The sequence below is a fragment of the Felis catus genome, chromosome X (genome assembly GCF_018350175.1).
Source record: "Felis catus isolate Fca126 chromosome X, F.catus_Fca126_mat1.0, whole genome shotgun sequence".
NCBI lineage: Eukaryota > Metazoa > Chordata > Mammalia > Carnivora > Felidae > Felis > Felis catus.
The window spans coordinates 24,459,806-24,480,731 of NC_058386.1; the positions used below are offsets into that span (position 1 = coordinate 24,459,806).

At 35.4% G+C, this 20,926-nt stretch overlaps 1 protein-coding gene across 3 annotated transcripts in view; it reads left to right on the top strand.

The window, feature by feature from the left end:
- IL1RAPL1 (interleukin 1 receptor accessory protein like 1) overlaps positions 1–20,926 on the top strand; it is a 1,343,469-nt gene that overhangs the window by 198,573 nt on the left and 1,123,970 nt on the right. For all 3 annotated transcript variants that reach the window (XM_045050816.1, XM_045050814.1, XM_045050815.1), the window contains one exon: positions 537–642. In XM_045050816.1, coding sequence (XP_044906751.1) covers positions 561–642 — 82 coding nt within the window. In that variant the 5' untranslated portion in view covers positions 537–560. The remainder of the gene's footprint in view (positions 1–536; positions 643–20,926) is intronic.

Here is a 20,926-nt window from a genome sequence, read left to right on the forward strand (position 1 = left end):
CTTTCAATAGAGACAAGAGTCTTAAAATTCTCTTTAAGTATCTTTTAGAGATTTTTGAAAGAGAATTGTAAAATTATAATTAAATCTTTAGAGGCATAGAATTTATGATTTCTTGATTGGGAAGAAGGATATAGAATAAAATCATATTCCATTGTAACCTGGAACTTTAAAATACGTTAGTATTTGGTAATTTATATTAAAAATAGTGAAATAGTCCTTTTCAAGGGATTGTTTTCACTTAATTTAAGTGCAATTAGGTCCTCTAAAAAGATAAATTTTAAACCTTTAAGCGATCATAAACTTTTAAAGCATTTGGGGGGCCCCTTGGAGACAGAATTTTGCCACTACTGGTTTGGATTTTACTTAGGAACCACAGCATCTAGGGAAATAGAATACAGATCCTGTTCACATTCTTTCCTTTGGTGATACTCATTGCCCTAATTGTGTGCATGATCAGAAGTTGACCAAAAATCTTAAAATATTGCTACATATGTTTTTTTAAATGTGTGTTTTTTCTTTTTGTATGTTTGATTTAGGGAACAGCCTTTAAAAGCTGGAAGATGAAAGCTCTGATTCCACACTTGATTCTCTTATATGCTACTTTTACTCAGAGTTTGAAGGTGGTGACCAAAAGAGGCTCTGGTAAGCAGTGTATCTTCCTTTACTCTCATGTTTATGGCTTAAGGTGATGATGCTATGTTCACATATGTGCCATTTGTGGAGAGAATGAAAATTAAGCGGGGAGGTCCATGTTGTAGAAATATTGCCGACATATCTTGAAATGAATGGAGCTTACAGGGAATTAGAAAGGTGGGACTAGGTTGAAAAAAAATGGGGCTTATATCATTAATTACTATGAATTTGAATGGATACTATACCAAAAGCTTGTATTTTTACTTCATTTTATAGTATGATTTTCAACATTCTTTTATGAAGAGTGTCATTTTAACTTGTGCGTGGAAATATTGTGACTTAGTTTCATGTTAACTTTACTGTTACCATTTCAATATCAGCTGTGCTTAGAGCAGATTCTTTTTAAGGGTGTACTTAAGCTGTTTTGCTGGATTATTTTGCAGGTATTTAAAGAAAGCTCCAGAGTTAGTTACGAAAATGTTTTGGGGAAACATCCTAATATGTTAACAGGAAACATAGAAGTAAAATAGAATGGTAATATGAAAGGGGCTGCTAAAGGGAATAATGTGGAAACAGGGAAAACTTAACATGTTATAAGACATTTTGGTTTTCAGTTGACAGTTGATACTTGGAATTAGTGAAATTAATGTATGCGGCAATTGAATAAATACTACTACCAATTTGAAGTTGCATTTTGTCTACTAACTCACCGATAATACAAACCCTGCCACACTCACATTTTATGTGGGGTTACAGAATTTTTTAGTATTATGGCTTTTGAGTATAATGGAGAAAGTAATGTATTGTGTTTAGGTGCTAGAACTAGAATGTGTTGTATATTAGTTCTAGAGAGACAGTGGGAAAAAGAGATAATGTGCAGGAGGCTGCAAGGTGTTGGGATTAACAAGAATTGCATTAGCCAAAATATCTTTGGAATTCAGAAAGGAGAGGGAATGAAAGGGCCCAGATGGGGCTACAGCAAACATTTTCAGTTCCTTAGGTACAGAGGCTTCAAACTCAAACTGATTATCTAATGAGAAGGCCAAATGTGAAGGAAGTGGAGAACATCTGCTCTCATGAGCCCCCCTTCCCTTGAGAGAAAATCTAGGGAAGAATTGAGGGGTATTTCTGCATGGGCGAAGAGGTGGTGCAGGGTTGAGGCTTAAAGGAACTTTACTGAGCCTGTTGGCTCTAGAACTTTTTGGCTATTATACAGCTGTTGTTTCTGTCATTGATGTGGTTGTAGACGATGTGAAAAAATAGTGTTTCTATGTTGACACATTATATCGTATGTTTCCCTTGATGGATTTTTTTTCTTTTTAATGGGAGAAATCCTAGAGCAGGATTATGATGCAGTAGTTTTTGTAATTTGGGTGGATTACTAGCAAATACCAGATGTTTTGATTATTTGTCTGCTACTTGCACAGAAGGTTGAGCATACCTATGGGAGTTACAATAGGTAGAAGGGAGAGCAAATCTTGTTTGAAGCTGCTAATGTCTACAAAATTGATAGCTTCTACAATGGCAGTTTGCGTTAAAAACACTTAACAAGGATCTGAGATTCTGGCCATATAGAAGAGAAACACTTAACTGTATACCTATTGTAGCAAAATGAAACTATTTAAATGAGAGATATTAATTGAATCTTAAAAACTTAATTTTTTCTGGCTATTATACTTGATAATATAAATTTTTTTCAGTTCTTTTTGTGTATGTCAGATTTAAGATTTATATATTCAAGGGCAAATGTGACTTTTTTTCCCACCATCACATGGTGGTGATGGCTCCATTCTATATAACCTCTAATTTTGGGGAAAAACTTTTATTAAATTGGGATTTACCTTTGTTAGAGTAGCATGGGAGCAGAGCTAGAAATGTGGGACAGTTGGAAAATTCATTTCTCCTTCTGCTCCAGAGACCTGAGAAAACTCAATGACCTGTCTCAGAATCAATTTTTATTTTAATGATATAATTATTTTAGGAGGGTGGTAATAAAATGCTGTTCTCAGTTTGGCAGAAGTTCTGAGACATTGTTCTCCACTATTTACAAATATAGTTGTCAAATAGCTACTTAATACCTCCCAAGCCAAATATGTTTTCTGTATCCTAATATAAAAATGATAAATAAGGCAGATACTGAGATTTGATTTGTTTACTTTTCTGTATAATGTGAATTAAGACAGCTTCTCTCAGTATCTTTGTTGAGACCCAGATGGATGCGAGTTTGTTTGTTTGATTTTTGAATATTTAGTGTGCAATTTAGGAATATATAACATTACTTTGCCCGTATACTCTCAAAGCCAGCATTCATTTCAGCTGATGCCTGTTACCATGGCACCTTTGTTGAGAGAAGCAGATATGTAGCTTCTTGAAGGGCATTGTTACTGATTTCCATAGATCAAGTAGAAGAGGAGTGCACTTGGCATCTCCTCCTTAAAAGATGAATGGCTCAGTCTTCAGGCCCAGCCCAACCTATAAAACCAGAGGCACCAAGGCCAGGGAATAAAAATCAATTTTTGATGTTCGATGTCGCATATTAACTGAGAGGGCTACTTATCCTTCTTCTTCCTTCTCATCATTTAACTCTGTTTTATTTTTAGTTTTATAAATCTTTTTGGAAATTCACTAAACATGATTTAGAACCCAATTCCTTCCATGTGTGTTTCGCTAGAATATAATTTTTAATTGACTCTGAGCACTAGAGCACCAGTACTAGATATTTTAATAACCAAGAGCATATTAAATATGGTTGTAATATGCAGAGTAATGTTAATTTTTTATGCTGCTTTACTTGTGTAAAGTGTTGACTTTAGAGAAACACATATGGTCTTCCATGAATATGTAGAAGTAGATATTGGTTTCTCATTAATGGAACTAATTTGAAAGCAATAGGAGCTCTTTCTTCATAAACAAGCTGAAGATATATTATTTTTATCACGTCATCGTACACTCCCACTGCTATGAATTTAAGGGACAAATTAAATATAATGTAGTTATGTCATCATAATATCCTTGATTGAAATATTAAAAATTCATTTTTATGATGCTTTGGTTTAAATATCACTTTTGGTGTGTATGTAATAATCAAGGGTTGAATCTGGTTTCTCAGGTCATGGTCTAAAGTTTTGCCTACGTTTAGAATGAAGGCCTTTAATATCAGTGGAAGCAGATATTCAGCCTTTGTACCCAACAGATTTTCTTTTGGAACAGTTTGCTACCTTGTTTTTAGTTTTTATAAGCAGCACTTGAAGAAAGCAGTAATACCCATTCTCCTCTAGTTTATGAAGCATTGTAGCAATTCACTAAATGAACATTTGACTTGCTGTCATTTGTAGAATGCTGGACAAAAAACACACGTAAAACAGATGCTTGCTTGGAGAGTCTTTATCTCCACCAGTTTAGAAAGGTGGGCTTAATGTTTTTGTTGGTTGGTTGGTTGGTTGGTTGGTTGGTTGGTTGGTGTGTGTGTGTGTGTGTGTGTATCTTTCCTCTCCTCCCTCTCCCTTTTTCTTTTGTTTTTTTTTTTCTTGTGTTCCATCTTTTCCTCCTCTTGGCTGCCTCCTCTCTGCTTTCTTCTCTTTTCCTTCCTTCCCTCTCTCCTTCCACACCTCTTTCCTTCTTTTTTATTAGTGTATTTGTCTGTAAACAAAAGAATCTATTTTGATAGATTAGGTCTTTGTGGACCTTTTTTTTTACTTTTTAACTACAAAAATATTGTTATCACCTTGTTTGAAGGGTTAAAGTCCATGAAACACTATGTCTTCACAAGATTATTTGAAGAGTGTAGTATGGTCTCTGTTAATAATGACTTAAATTTTTTTTTAATTTTGTGTAAGAGGATTTGGGATATGATTCAGGGACAGGGAAATAATGTAAACTGTTGAAGGACACTTATGTACAGAGTATAGTATCTTTGGGGAACTAAAGCGTGAGTTATGATTTGGCTCAAAACTTGGGGTCACTGAATATAAATGAAGCTACAGGGAACTGGATATTGAGACTTGGGAAAAGAAAGGAATCCAGACCTTTTGTTTGTTTCTCTTTGCTCTCATACCCATCTCTAAAATACAGGATGGTGAGTGCAAGTACCATGGTTTATATATGCTTATAACCTCTACAGTGCCACATATGGTATGTGTTTCAGAGTCTGTATTCAATAAAATGTCTTCATGAAATAATGATTACATGAATATAAGAGTGAGTGATGTCAGTGTTTAGGCTGGTGAGGATGCTACAAGACCAACACAGTATTCAGAAAATAAAGGTAAAGTAAAATAGAGAGGCATTTATGAAAGACTTTTTTCTTAAAGAGAAATTAGTATAGTGTACAGTATGAGACTATTGAAGCAAAAGATAGAAACTCAGAATAAGCAATATGTAAGTCACACTGAGGGTTTATATGGAGACAGTGAACCTTGGCACATCATGAGTGTTTTCCTGAGCTTGAAGTACAATTCAAAATCTGCTACAAGGAAAGGAAAATGATTGTTTAAATACCAGTGGATTGGAATTTTACTACATTTAGTGCTGCTTTAAAGAAGTATTGTTATTATGCAGACATTGTCGTTTTAATGGTATTGCTCAGTATAGACCACCGTGAGAAGGGTGTAGTTCATGATTACTGAAACACTATAAATAAGCAACTGACTTCAGTATAGAAAAAAATATTCACAATTATTAGAGCATATGGGGAATAGTAAGTGTCTATATTACTATAAACCCAAGGGTACAACTTATTCTAGAAGGTATTTAAGATGTATAAAAGGTACCTAAAGCAGCTCACTAATAGAAAGTAAAAGGATTACCACAGGGAGTGATGTTCTTTTCATTCTAGAACCTGACAGTGGACACGTGTTTGTGTAAATTGAGTTAGATGCACTTCTTTCTGACAGCAAGAGGAACTCTCTCAGGAGGTTTTCCTCAACTTGTAACTCTAATCTCAAATAATTTATACAAAATAAGGTTAGTTAAATCACCAAAGATACAGTTTAGGTTTTAATCTTTGTATTTGTTATTTCTGGATCTTCATTTCTTTAAGTGAAATAAATTATACTGTGTAAACAAACTGAGATTTAACTGAACAGGAGTGAGAAGTTTGGTGGGGTGTTTCCATCTCCTGCCAATGTGATTTATGTGTTGGAGCTCTCAGGGGCATTCCAGGAAGTCAATGAGCTTAATTCCACATGATTAAGAGACAACCTAGTCCCCCAGCATCTGCCTTTTATTATGTTACCATGTGTTTATTCCCAGTTTGTCAAATATGTCAAAAAGTATGAAACATTTCTCCTATTTTTCCTTTGGGATAGCTGATAAGACCAAACTTCTGAGGCTTTGTCTCTTTACTTTTTGAAGGAAAAAAAATGTACTTTATTTTTTCTTGGAAAACATCTCCCTCTTGTACTTACCTTGTTTTTATAATACATTTAGAAATTAGATCTATAATAATTTTTGTATTCCTTTGAAATGATGTCTTGAATCAGAGTAAGTCTAACAAACAAATGGAACTTAACCCTGACAAATAAAATAATCCAATCCAAAATAATCTAACATATTTGTTTAATAATTACCTAATATATCACAGAATTTCACCATAAACTTGTTCAGTTTTAGTTGTCAGTACAATTTTATATAAAGTTGGTGTAGATTAATGTCATCTGTGGAGACTGATGCCTGGTTCATGATAAATTTACATGGAGAATATAAAAGTCAATATGTACCAATCTCAAAAGTTGAAAAGGATTTAAATGGAAGGGGAATATTCCAAGTTAATAAATATATCAGTGTGACACTATATCAAAGGGGCAATAAAAGATACATCCTGCTGTGTATTTAAAGGGAAAAGTGAGGGGTAGAGGCAGGATTGAGGAGCCAGTCAGTGGTGGGCATTTTGAGACCTGTTAAGAAGTTGATACTCATTCTAGAGATGGCAGAGAGGGGACTACTGGTGAATTAGTAGATGAGAACCTGATCCACAATGAGTTTACTATAGGCTTGAAGATGATCCATGAGGTGGCTTGCAAATTAGGGACACTTTTGTATTAGTTTCCTATTGCTGCTTTCACAAAGAATAAAAATCCACTCTCTTAAAGCAACACAAATTTAACATTTTATGATTGTGAAGGTCATATGTCTGAAATAGGCTGGCAGGACTGTGTTCTTTGTGCAGGCTTTAGAAGAGAATTTGATTCACTGCCTTGTCTAGCTTTTACTGGCTATCTGCATTTTCTGGCTCCTGGTCGCCCATCATTCCAACCTCTGCTTATGACATCATATCTCTTCTGTGGCTCTCCCTGCCCCCCACCTTCCTCTTTCCTTGAGAAAAGACCCGTGTAATTGCATTGGAACTGCATAGGTAATCCAGGAAAATCTCCCTATCTCTAGATCCTTGATGTAATCAGACCTACAAAGTCTCTTTTGTTGTGTTACATAACTAAATCATGTGTTCCAGGGATTATGATGTGGACATCTTTGGGGGAGGTGGGTGCATTATTCTGTAACCACGACTGATAATTACCTAAGTTAGTAAAACTAACTTACTGCGTTTCGAGTAGAAATTAGAGAATGGGTGGTCAAGAGGTCAAGGAATGGAGGAAGATGAAAAATTTCTCCTGAAGGGACCATGTGATCTATGGAAAAAGAGAAGGAGTAGGGGAGAAAAGGAGGACAAAGGGAAAAGAAAACAGGGTAGAGAGAGAGGAATGGAGATAGGGAAGAATAAAGATAAGAAAGGATCTGGTGATACTTTGGATCTTTATAACTTTTAAGTTTCAAATGCACCCCACAAATGTGCTCTTAAAAATATCCCCCCTTTCTTGTGATATCTTAAAGGAGTCTGTGTTCCTTTCATCTAAAACTGCCCAACACAAAAATGATTTCCTGACTCAGAGTAATAACAGTGAGAACAGGAAAAAGGAGAGAGCAACTTTCAAGTTAGAATCCATTGAGTTTGATGATTAGATGGACATTTGAAAAAATAATGGTAGAGAAAATAATTCTGTAATAGGATTAGATGCCATCTACCATATTAAAGGTTTCCAAAGAACAGAAACTCAAGACACCTATTTAAATAAAACAGTAGGGAAGTCTTTGTGATTGAGATGAAGCCCCAAAAGTGGATTGAACACAGAGTATGAAGAGTTTCATGTGTCTTGCCAGGGGATTTTGGATTTTATCTTGTAGAATAAAAAGTTTTGGCTGAGATATTTAATTACTTTGCAAATCTCTTTAGTAGTATATTCGGTCTGTGAGGGTAGGCCTCAGATTTGGCACATGTGTTCATTGTGGTGTCTTCTATACACTACAAAGATGAAACTCCTTGATAGTTATGCAATAGTGCTGCACAAATGTTTGTACCAGTCCATCAGTGAAGCTGCCTTTACAGAGAAGAAGAGACACAAACAGTCAAGCTGTAAAGGCTCACACATGACAATGACATGGTCCCATCTGTTTTTGAACAGATAGTACTCCCTGTAGGAAAGACTGTATTGGGATTCCAGAGTGCTCAGTCAGGAAAACAATAAAAATCATACTGAGGTACACTAAGGGCCTGAATAGCAGTCAAAGGACTGAAAACATGTTTCTGTAGAAAAGTAAATGGGATTAAGTGAATATTTTGAGAAAGAATATGAAATAATTAGAAAAGAAGTTAATTTTGAGGGTGTTGCCAATTAGGAGGAGGGGCATTTCTTTTTCATGGAAATGAGATGGAATGAGTTCAGTTTGGAACATATGAGCTGTGGCAGTCACTGAAAATATTCAGCTGATGGACTTATTGGTCTGGAGTTACAACTAGTTTCCTGTGGATGCTGTGACAAATTACCACCAAGTGGGTAACTTAAAACAGTAGAGATCTATTCTCTGACAGTTAGGGAGTCGAGAAGTCCAAAATCAAGGTGTCAGCAAGGCCACATTCCTTTTGAAGACTATGTGGGAGAATCCTTCCTTGCCTCTTCTAGCTTCTGGTGGTTTCAGGTGTTCCTTGCTTTGGGTCTGCATAGTTTCAATCTCCCTGCCTCCATCTTCAAATGGCCTTCTTTTCTGTATCTCTAATCTCCCCATGCCTTTTTTTTTTTAAATCTACTTGTCACTAGATTTAGTGTCCACTTCAATAATTGAGGATGATCTTGAGGTCAGAGAGTTACTGTCACATTTTATTTTTTTTTTAATTTTTTTCAACGTTTATTTATTTTTGGGACAGAGAGAGACAGAGCATGAACGGGGGAGGGGCAGAGAGAGAGGGAGACACAGAATCGGAAACAGGCTCCAGGCTCTGAGCCATCAGCCCAGAGCCCGATGCGGGGCTCGAACTCCCGGACCGCGAGATCGTGACCTGGCTTAAGTCGGACGCTCAACCGACTGTGCCACCCAGGCGCCCCATTACTGTCACATTTTAAATATGTGTGTGTGTATACACATATGTATACATACATATCTGTGTGTGTGTGTGTGTGTGTGTGTGTGTGTGTGTGTGTGTGTAAACAAAATCAGTATAAGGGCTGTTTATTTTATAAAGTTTGCTTAACTCTTAGATGTTATATTATTATTTTTTACACTTTGGTAAAACAGGTGTAAACCTGTTGGTCATCCATGAAAATGACAATAATTGTAGTATAGAAAGGATAAAATTTCTCCAACCAAAAATTTGTGAATTAGATTTGAAATAGTTTGCCTCTCTCCTAAAGGTAGGGTAATACTGACTCAACTTTCATTCCCTTATTTCATACAGACGAAGGGTAAAGGTGGCTTACAAGGGTACTAAAGTGTGTCCTGTTTAATCTTCATGTTGACTACTGTAAGTTGTCAGCTATTTTTACAGACAACTGATAGTGACATGCCAATTTTTTTCCTACACTGATGATGACTAAACACACACGCTGTGAGTTACTTTCCCAGAAGTACTTTAGGTTGTTCTTATGAGTGTTATGAGACTTAAAGAATTGGAAATTAAAAGTTGGATTTCAGTCCAGTTTTGTTCATTGGGACAAGTCCTTGAACCTTTCAGACCTCAGTTTCCTTTTCATAAATTAAAAATTTTGAGCTACATCATCATCAGTAGAAATAGAAGTTTATCCTTTTGTTCATTACACAAAGCATTTATTGAACACCATTGCATACTCAGTACATAAAATGGCACTTGTTCTTCAACATATTGTACATATTTACAAATCAATCAAATTTAGATGGCCAGAGTTTTTAGTCAGAATATTCCCTGGCCACATTTACCTTTATATTACACAAATTGTCCTAGTACTGCAGGGTGAAGGATATTATCAGTTTAAAACAAAGGTTCAATCAAGAAGTAATTTTTTTGGTCTGATAAGCCCATGCCATATAGTTAGAACAGTAAATAAAGATAAGCTACTTTTCCTTGCAGGTAGTGATGTGTCTAAGTGAAATTAGGTTTGGCAGTTTACAGTGCTTAAACTGTTTTAGCCTATTTTTGCTTATTTGTGGCAGATTTCCATTTGTAGAGTTGTAATCTCTTAAGATAAGTACTCTTTAGAGTACTGCCTTGCATGGAAAATGTTGCCTTAAGGCAATGACACTGGATAACTTTGCCAACTTTTAAAATCCCATGGGTTATATATAATCATTTCTTTAAGAAGTGTCTGTCTGTAAGCCTCTCGTGGGCATCCTAAACACTTCAGTTATTATTTATATTTTACTAACTGTACTAAAATATTTCCCAATTAACATTGCTACCTGGATTTCAGTAAAGTTCTATTGTTGGCATTTTACTTTGATTACTAGAAGCATATTCCATTTACTTTTTATTTTACTTGACATAAATGTTGTGAATGATAAAGGAAAATTATTTTAATCACTGATGAAAAAAGGGTTTCCATACTCTGAGGACTTGATATTTTTTTCTTCAATATATTTTCCCATTAGAAAAAAAAGACAATTTCAACTTGAAAAGAAGATTATTCCAGTCTTCCCTATAAATATGTTCTATAAAGTAATTGGATGGACTCTCCAGTGCCATCTGGTGGCTTTTCAGAGTTGGTGAAAATACAGGAATAAACAAAAAGGAGAAAATAAACATGGAAAGAAAATTTCTAATGAATTATTGTTCAGAAGTTATTGTAGTTGATTTTAATATTTTCCAAGCCTTTTTTTCTACAGTTTATTGCCTTAGGTTTAAATAAAAGTGTACATATTTCTGTTCTTTCTTGAGTATTTTCTATAATAGAAATTTGCAGAGTTTTTCAAAGGGACAGAAAAGATACTGTATTTTAACAATATATAATCATGTCAGTTTGTAGCCCTATATTATCAGAGTTCAAGTTATATACACAAGTACATTCATATCATAAAGTATTTAAAAAATTCCTTCTTGTAATATGTCACTGCCATTAAGGTCTTGTCATTATAATGATTCAGGTATTAAAAAGAGAAAGTAAAGATTTTCTAGTTCACTAATATATATAAGAGCTGCTGGTATAAATATGGAAATGAAGAATATGGGAGAATAGCTCTGTGCTACACTGTTTATGTTTTTCTAGAGGACTGGGCATGAAATATGAGGTGGAGGGTCCTAAGTATAGTCAGGCTAATATATGTAAATTACTAGTCACCAGGTAAAGTTACCCTGAAAAAGCACCTGCCCTTATCTGCATAGCCTAAAAGAAGGAGGTCCAAGTTGAAAGGAAATCCCTGGTTGGCCATGTGTCATTTTTTAAAAAGGTAAAATTTCCATAAGGCCTTAGCTGTTCTAAAGTATCTTAGCAAATTAAAAGAATATGGTACACATACACAAATACTAACATACAATCTATTTTTCAAAAATCTTTGTAGACTTTGAAGATTATCTCCAACTCTTAGCATTTATGAGTAACCTATATATAACGTGTACAGCTGTATTTGTTAGTTTCTTTTAGGGTTTTATGCATTTATGACCTAAGGTCACACAGAAGCTCTTTTGCCTTCCCGATGGACAAAGTAATAGGGTCTGTATACAGTTGTTAACATTTATTGAATTCTTACTGTAGTAAATGATCAGTAACATTGACTGACATCAGTTATGCCTAGGTATAAAAGAGGTTAAAATGTTTAGATATTTGGTTGTAAGGATTTGACTTTTGGATTCCTTATTTTAACCACGAACTTAGAGTAAGTTTTAGTAAAAGAAACAAGGTGAAGTGATTTATCATTGTTAGATTTGATCACTTCATCCTTTGTTTTCCATATCCATGAATTGTATTCTGAAAATTGTTGATACGGTTTCCTCATAGCTTTGGTGATGATTGCTTTGGAAACATATGGATTACTTATTTTTGTAGCTGCATGCTTTTTCACATCATAAAACTCATGTATGTATCATAACTTTGGAAGTGATCATGCTAGAGACGTTGAACTTTCATATTCACTAGACCTTTCTAGTTACTCTTTTATATTTAGCAAGTATTTTCACACAAAGCACTCCATAAACAAACCACTGGATTGGATTCTCTGGGGGATTAACATGAAGAACAATCTACCTTCTCTGTACTATCTCTATTGTTAAAGATCTTACTAAAGAAATAAATCATATGAGATACACTAGTATATCAGTTTGCTCTTGCTGCTGTGAAAATTACCACAAATGTCATGGCTTAAAACAACATATTTATTGTACAGTTCTGGAGGTCACAACTCCTAAAACCAAGATGTCAGCAGGGCTGCATTCTTTCAGGAGCCTCCAGGGGAGAATCTCTTTCCATGCATGCTGCAGCTTCTACAAATCGTCTGCATTCCTTGGCTTGTAGCTCCTTCCTGAACTCAAATCCAGTGACCTGTCTTCCAGACTCACTCTTTGACCTCTCCTTACGTTGTCACAAATCCTCTGATTGTGACTCTGCTGCTTGCCTGTCGTAAGGATCCTTTTGATTACTGTTAGAATCTACACGGTCTAGAATACTCTTTTCCATCTCAAGATCCTTAATCACATCTGCAGAATCACTTCTGCCATATGAGGTAACATTGACAGGTTCTGGCAATTAGGATGTGGAAATCTTGGGGGAGGGGAGGGCATTCTGTGTATCACAGACATACACTACAGTACTTGAAAGAGTTTGATATGGTTGGAATACATGTACAGGTGGGCACAACATGAGTGAAAGGAGGGAATGTGTCAGGGAAAAAGTGGAAAAAGATAGGTGGCAACCATATCACAAAGGGCTTTGTATGACATGACAAGAAATGTGAATATTATCTTGTAGGAAACAGGGAACAACCAAAGGAATTTCAACAGGTGTGTAGCAGGAGTGGCCTGACCAGGTAGATTGGAAATATCTCTGAGACCAGAGGGTGGGAAATGAGGCCAACAGTCTAGGCCAGGAAGTTATGAATTGAGGCAGTAGCATTAAGGGCAGAAAGGAAGGTGCTTATTTAGATATAGAATTAATAAGAACTAGTGGCTGACTGTACAAGTAGAGAGAGAGAGGTGAAAGGTGATTTCAGTTGCTTTTATTAAATTTAAAGTTCTGTTGAGAATTAATAACTGATGTTGCATTTCTAGACTGAATTCTTCCTGCAAAGATACATTTTTTACTTTTCAGTATGATCTATCCTCTGTGGTTTGGCTTTGGACCTGCCTACTGTACATCTGACATAAAAGTCTAGGTTTGGAGCTAAATCCCTCTTTTGTCGTAGATCTCTTACATAGAGCATCTTCCTAAAGTCAGCATTTACTCGTCATAGTTCTTTCAAGTTTCTTCTGTCATATTGCTTGTAATGCAGGATTGTATAAATGAGTGTGTCTTCCTTTGTTAATTTCATCGAGATACCGCAGAGGAACATAGGGGTATTTTTTAAAGGCTTTTTTAAAAATAGAGTATAACGTGTATGTATACCATCATGCATATACACATATGCACTGACATAGATACATGTATACATATATGATTATTCACAAAACATATTGGTCGAGGAACTAGTATGTGCCAGGTGCTGAGGGTTCAGAAATGATTAGGCCGTGTGATTGCTGCATATGTTAACATCTGTATTTTATTTTCTCTACTAAATAGTAGAGGCTCATTGAGTATAAAAATATCTTATATGTGCTTATATATATGTCTTTTAGAATCCCTTTGCTTGAAAGAGCCATTGTATAATTAGTGCTCAATATATATTTGTATTTGATTGCTGGATTTAAACATGTTGATGAATCTCATCACAACAGTCTGTATTTTCCCATGACGATTTATGTGCATAACTCCTCCCTGATAACGGAAGCACCTTGAGGAATGATCTCCGTGTATTTTAACTTTGTAATCTTTTTTTTAAGTTTATTTATTTATTTTGAGAGAGAGAGGGACAGGGACAGGGAGAGATGGGGGATCCCAAGCGGGCTCTGCACTGTCAGCCCAAAGCCTGATGCAGAGCTCAAACTCGTAAGCCACAAGATCATGACCTGAGCTGAAGTCGGATGCTTAACCAAGTAAGCCACGCAGGTGCCCCATAATTTCGTGATCTTTGCAAAGCCTCACCCAAGGCCTTGCCCAGAACATTATGTGACCGACTGTTATATGAACAAATGAATGAATTTAAGTTATGTGAAATGAATAGTTGGAGTTTACATTTCTCTGGAAGGGGAGAAATAAATAGGATCTTTAATGTCAGGGTGATCTGAAAGTTCATGGCTATTGTGTGTAATTCCCTGCTGGAATTGTAATAAGTGAAGCCAGAAGCCCTGAGACTATCCCGGGAAGTGGATTGTGAGGTGGCATCTCTTCTTCTGCTCAAAAGGGCCGCTTCCAGTTACTTCATTGTAATGGGAATTGTGCAGCTTTTTCTTCTTACCGTGGAGTTTTTGCCACATGTATGCATGTGTAGGTTAGTCCATGAAGGAGGACTAGATGCACAAAAGGAACCATGCATGGAAGGGTGCCTGCCAGGAGTGGGGCATGAGCCAGAGCAGCTGCTCAGTGCCTCCATGTCTCCTAAGATCACAGCGAGCCCTAGGAATGCTGGTGAATAGAAGTGGCCTACAACATTGAGGGTGTTTTATTTTAATTCAGAACATGAATTAGTTCAATTTGGCAACTTGCACATTCATTCTGCCACTCTGTAACTGACATGCCACTCTGCAATGAACAGTGGTGACTTACTGTTTGTTTCAAAGGCATGTTTTTGCTTCTTTGGGAGACGTGCTTGGTTTGTTTTGTTCAATTTTTAATGATACATGATTTTATTTTAAGTTTCTGTGGAAACTGCTTTGTATCCTAGGGTTTCCGGCTTTCTATGAATTGAGGGGAGGTTATTACCTTCGAAGTTTTCAATTAGGAACACAAAGCAAGTTTGGAAGCTCCGTTGGGATCTTGTAAACCCTCTCAAAGCATGTTCTGAATGAGACAATTTTTGTGCAACTAGCTCTAATTGTCTGAGATGAGACAATCTACAGAAACTAATTGGAGAGAGTCTCATTCTGCAGCACGCCTGGGGTTGATACAACAATAATTTTTTTCTTTGGGTTCTTTTTGTTTGTTTTTTATTTTTGAAGGTTGCTGTTTGTTTGGTTCCCTCTTTCAGTACATGGTATTTTTAAGGGACATTTTCTCAATTTTAACTTACTTATTCTCCAAAGATAAAGATCACACTTTGGGTTCACATATATATCCTTCTCAAATTCTATGTAATGTTCCTAAATCCAGATCTGTTTTTTTATTTAATAAGGAATTAATAATATTGATGACCTTGTATCCACTTGTTCTATACCAGCATTTGAGATTGGATTCTGTTTCAATATAATGTTTGTGTTCTGAATTACGGGTGGTAGGTAGAGAATAGTATTTATCCCATTTTATTTCATGTGAAATAAATCAACACCTGAGTGATTACACTGTTGACATATTCTGGATTAGACAAGAACATATGCTTGACTAAATTGATGCCTCACATAGAAACTTGAATGTAATGAGTTTGGTGTGTGCAGTTATTTTAATTTTTGAATACATTCTTTGGTTTTAGATTTATGTTTTTTCTGTTTCCTCAAATCTGTTTCTTTATAACTTCAAAAACAAGACTTCTCTGAAACTTGGAAACTTAGGCAGACTTCAAATCATCCTCACTTAAAGAAGTCATCCTCAGTATAATTGAGGAAAAATAGTTAAATTTTACAGATGCATGCCATTAGTTCTCATATCATCCTACATTTGATTTGTAGTTTATAATATTTATCCTAAAAGTGGGAAAAATAAAATCATAGTGACACAGTTTGGATATAATTGGAAAGTTTTCTGGAAAGCTCTCTTGAGTCAGACTATCATCTCTTTAAATCTTGTGGTGATGCCAGACATCCAGAGGAAAAGTCTCCATTAGGTGGAAGGGAGGAGAGAAGTCCCATTAAGGAAGTAGCTGAGAGTGCAGGGTAGAGAATATTTATGAGGATGAATATCTAGTAACATGTGAGGATAGAATATAATCTTCCACTCTTTCCTTCCTGTGCCTAGTGCCACACTTTGCTATTTAACGCAGTTTTGTCATAAAATTAAACCAATTTTCCTCATAGTAGGAAGAGGTAGGATTTATGAAGAAGAGAATGGAAAATGCAAATGGATAACATGGCTTAAGTCACACATTTTCTCTTGTAAAGAGAATTTTTTTGGAGAAAAATTTGAAGCCTAGGAAAAATGATGTTACAGCCAGATATTTTGTATTAAGGAAAACATCTAGATGCTATTTGAGATTATTTTTAAATGAACACTTGGTTCATGTTACCATTTGGTTAAGCCATGCCATCTATAAATTAGTGTTCAGTGATAAATTATTAAAACTTCTATTCAAATTCATAGTTATATTTAATTTAGATGCCTGTGTCTCTGAGAATTGAAACACAAAACACAAGTGAACTCGCATTAATACACGAAGACTTAGAATCTGCTTTCCCATCTATATGAATATAAGTGCATATTCTATTTTATATAGGTAATTTAAATATTACATGATCATAAAGTTATATAGTTGAATTGGAAATGGCTAGTAATCTGTGAACTTTTAATAAGAAAAAGTTAAATATTTTCTGAGAAACAAATTTGGTGTTCATTGGAAGCATATAAATATGGGGTCTTTTATATTTGCACCCCACTTTGTAACCAAAAAAGCGGTTATATTACCTTTTGCAATTACTGTTGGTGGAAGGAGGAGGGTATTTATTCCTCTACTATTGCTACTTTTTTTCAGCATCAGGGAATCAATGAGTAGAATGCTTTTTAGTTGGTATTGTTTTGTTCTTGAATAGCCTAAGTCATTACAGAGATAACACTTTTAAAGAAGTATTTTCGAAGAAAATATTTTGAAGTGTGCAAATGAAAAAAAGTAAATCTATTTTCTGTCAGATTGTACAAATTCTTCTTAGAGCCTTAAAGCGATTTGCTTTTGTAGTGATTGTTTGGCTTGTGGGTTTGTGTGTTTAACAGAACAGGCTGGGGGGGTTATTGAAATACGATGTAGTCCTTTGCTTCAAAAAGTAGAAGATCTAATAGTTTTTTTTTCTCAATACCCATTCAACATAGAATGTTTTCAGTTGTCTCTGTGCCAGCTGCTGTTCCAGGCACAGGGGATAAAATGATAGGTGCTTTTCTCATGCAGAGTACAACCTAGTAGGCTTAAATCTATAAGATACTCTCATAATACTTTATGCTGCGAATAAAGTACAACAAGATGGTATGATAGTGACTGGCAAAGTATGCTATTTGAAATGGGAGGGTCAGGAGAAGCTTCATTGAGGAGATACTATTTGAGTTGAAATTTGACTACAAATAAAGAGCCCATTATGATACGAATGCGGCAAAAGCTCTTTCCATGCAAAAGGAAGAGTGGATGCCAAAGACACACAGCAGGAGCAGACATGACATGTATAAGAAATAAAAAGAAGGTTATTATGGCTGGCTGGTGACCAACATTCATACAATGAATCAAACACTTTGAAAGGCTGTAGAGCAATGATTGGAGGGGTGAAGTAGAAGGAAATATTGGAGAATTAGCTGTGACCCTCTAGGTCATGATTTGGAGCTTACATTTTATTCTTACTGTAATGTGAAGCCACTGGAATCTAGTAAATGGAAGAATGATGAGATCTGATTCACATTTTCAAAGATTGATTTGGCTGTGGAGTAAGAAGCTATTGAAGTCATCCTAGCAGAAGAGGGCAGTTGTCAGGTCTAAATGCAAGATGGAGAGAAAAAGACTGGCTTGGGTGACAGTTGGGAAAGAGAACCAAACAGGACTTGATGACAGACTAGATGTCACAGATAAGGAATGTATGAGGAATATATAATACATAAGGAACCATGTATGGCTTCTGAGTTTTTAGAACAACTGAGTTCATGGTTGGGGCTGTTTACTGAGATGGGGCCAAGTAGAGGAGGGAGAGGTTACTGTTTTAGATATGTTAAATTTGAGATGCCCATTCAGAATATACACGGATTTTTTGAGGAGTTTACAGGCAGCTCAGTAGACAAGTCAAGATGGGATATCTTAATGGAAGGAGTCATTGGCATTAATTGGTATTTAAAACCATTTTCCGAGATGAGATCACTCAATCTGAGCACAAGTAAAAACAAAAAATAGAGGTTGTAGGATGGGGCCCTAGGATGCTTCAGAACTTCAACACTGGCAGAGAGAACTGAGGTGTAAGAAAAGTGAGATTAGAAGAAAAATGGAGTGATTTCATGGGAGTTCAGAGTGTTTCAAGAACATGAAATCACATGTATTAAATAGAGCTGAGAAGTGGAATAAGATGAAGATAGAGTACTGTTTGTTGGATTTGGGCATTTATACAACTATTAGTAACGAAAAGCAAAGAATGATCGTGAGAAAAAAGTGGTAAGAAAAAAAATGGTGGCTAGGTGGAGCCTATTAATAGCATTAACCTCCACAAACAAGTCTTCTTTATGTTGGTGTTATACTGTGGCAAATTAAAAGTCATCTACTATTTGTAACATGTTTGTGGAGGTTAATGCTATTAGATATTATGAGGTGAATATGTAGGCCAAAGGAAAGTGAAGAGAATAGAAGCATAGAGCTCAAAGTATTTTAGGGAAAAAACTAGTTAACATCAAATTGATTGAAATTTATTTCACAAACCCATATTCCTCATGCCCACTGTCCTATTATATCTATTATGTAATGAAGAGCTGTGTTAATTATTCCTGCCACCTGGATCTAATGAAATTAGATGTGAAATTTCTGATAGGTACAGATGGTCATTTGAAAAAAAAAAATTTCCCTATCAGCTGGTCAGATCTCATAAGTTAGAAATGTTCAGACTATGAAGTTAATCACCAGCCTTCTACAGATAATAAGCACAAATGACAACTTCTTCAGGCCCAAATAAACTTGTTTTATTTAGATTTAGAACTTAAATAGTATCCAGGTAAGCATACCATGATGACACATTGTGTTTTAAAACTGTGTTTGGTAGAGGTTTAACATGCTTGAGTTATTTCAGTTTAAAAAATCTGACAACCCTGTTTCAATTTAATTCAGTAAATTATAAGCCAATATATGTTAATAGCAGGGAGCGTATAAAATATAAGACCAGAATATGGCATGTACTGGTTAATAATAAAGCCTCTGTTATTAGAATAAGGCTAATAGAAAAGGCGTGGCCTGTTGTAATGAATAATGTGCACCTTTGACAAGTTGTAAAGCATTAATTATCCTAGCAAGGAAATTGGAAATACGTAGTAATGATGGTCAGAATCCTATTCATTTTTCACAGAAAGATGCCAATATTCGCAATGTGAGGATTGCTAGAATCAGGATTTAGAAGACTGTGGGAAGATGCAGGCTATCTGTTAGGAGTCCACATAGACCTACATGGTCTGATAAAGGAAGGCTGACAAAGATATGGCTTGGTTACTTGAGTTGAGGAGATGGAAAAAAAAAAAGTTGTACTGGACACAGTAATTAGAAACGAATAAACTAAGCCTAGAGATGAGAAATACGCTGATTAGGAATATGTTCAGACCTACATGTATACCAAATGCAGTGGATATCAGACATCTCACTGTAAAAACGGGCTGAGATATGCAAGGCTTAAGATAACCACAAGCTAAGAGAGAAGCAGAAGCATACTAAGAATCCTTTAGAAAAATAATGTTGAAGGAAACAGTGTTGAAGCCTAGAATGTCAGAGGTCATCTGGTATAGCTCCTTCATATGAGGTGAAATAACTTGCTATTCAGCTGGTTGTGTGGCCTGCTAGTTTAGACCATCAGAGATAATGGGGTTCTCTTTGTAGGACCTGTTCAGGAGAATTATATGTGGCATAAAGGGAGGTCACATCTGTGGGTTAGAGACCAATCTTTGTGCATTACTCCTTCTGCAGGGTGCCAGAATAAAAGGTAGTTGTTGACTAAGTGGCATATTTGAATCACAGAGATCAGCAACAGTACAGCTATTGCAAAAAATTTATTTATCAAGAACCTACTTATGTGCCCACCTATTTAGTTTTTATTAATTTTGTCTATACAAAATTAAACAACCTATTATACACAGATTAAGTCAAGCACCTGATTGAATTTCAGAAACCAGAATACACATACTTTAACCTTGCTTTTTAATATATTTATATCGATTTGCCATGGCATCATTCTCTGATAAAGTTGAAGTATCAACCCTTTGGGTTTGGCAAAAGATGTAATTTTAGGCAAACTTAACCATGTATTTTTGGATACTTAACCATTTTATACTCCTGAATATATAATATTTGAAATATGTCCTATTTTTTTGTAAGTAAGTGTCAAATTTCAAGATTTTAAAATATGTATCCTCTGATACTAGTAATATTTTTCTCTTTATAAAAGCCTGTGTCTCTTATTTAATATCATACATGTTTGTATTTGCTTAGGCAAATATAGAAGTGCCTGCTTTTAGAATTAGGTTATAAGCAAATATAGTTAAATAAATAAGGCTCAATGTATATGATAGATATATCTTCATAAAATGGAATGTGAAAAGATTAAAGATATTCCCTAAGATTTAAAAAAAAACTCAGCAGTTTGAAAGAGACGCTTAAGGATGATACTATCTATACATAGTGTCAGAAAAGTCTCTGTTCAATGTCGTATCTTCAGGCACAATCAATTACTCGAGTCACATCAAGTGTTACTTCTTCCTTCAACACTTGTCACGTTACCCAGTTCTACTTTATTTACATCACTCAGGGCCATCCAAAGGCATTTTCTTTACCCATTTACTTGTTTAATGTTCACCTGTTCCCACAAAAATGTGAGTTTGGTCATAGGAGGGGTTTTCCTTTCTTGTTCATTCCTGTATCCCAAGCACCTAGAACAATACCTGGCATATAA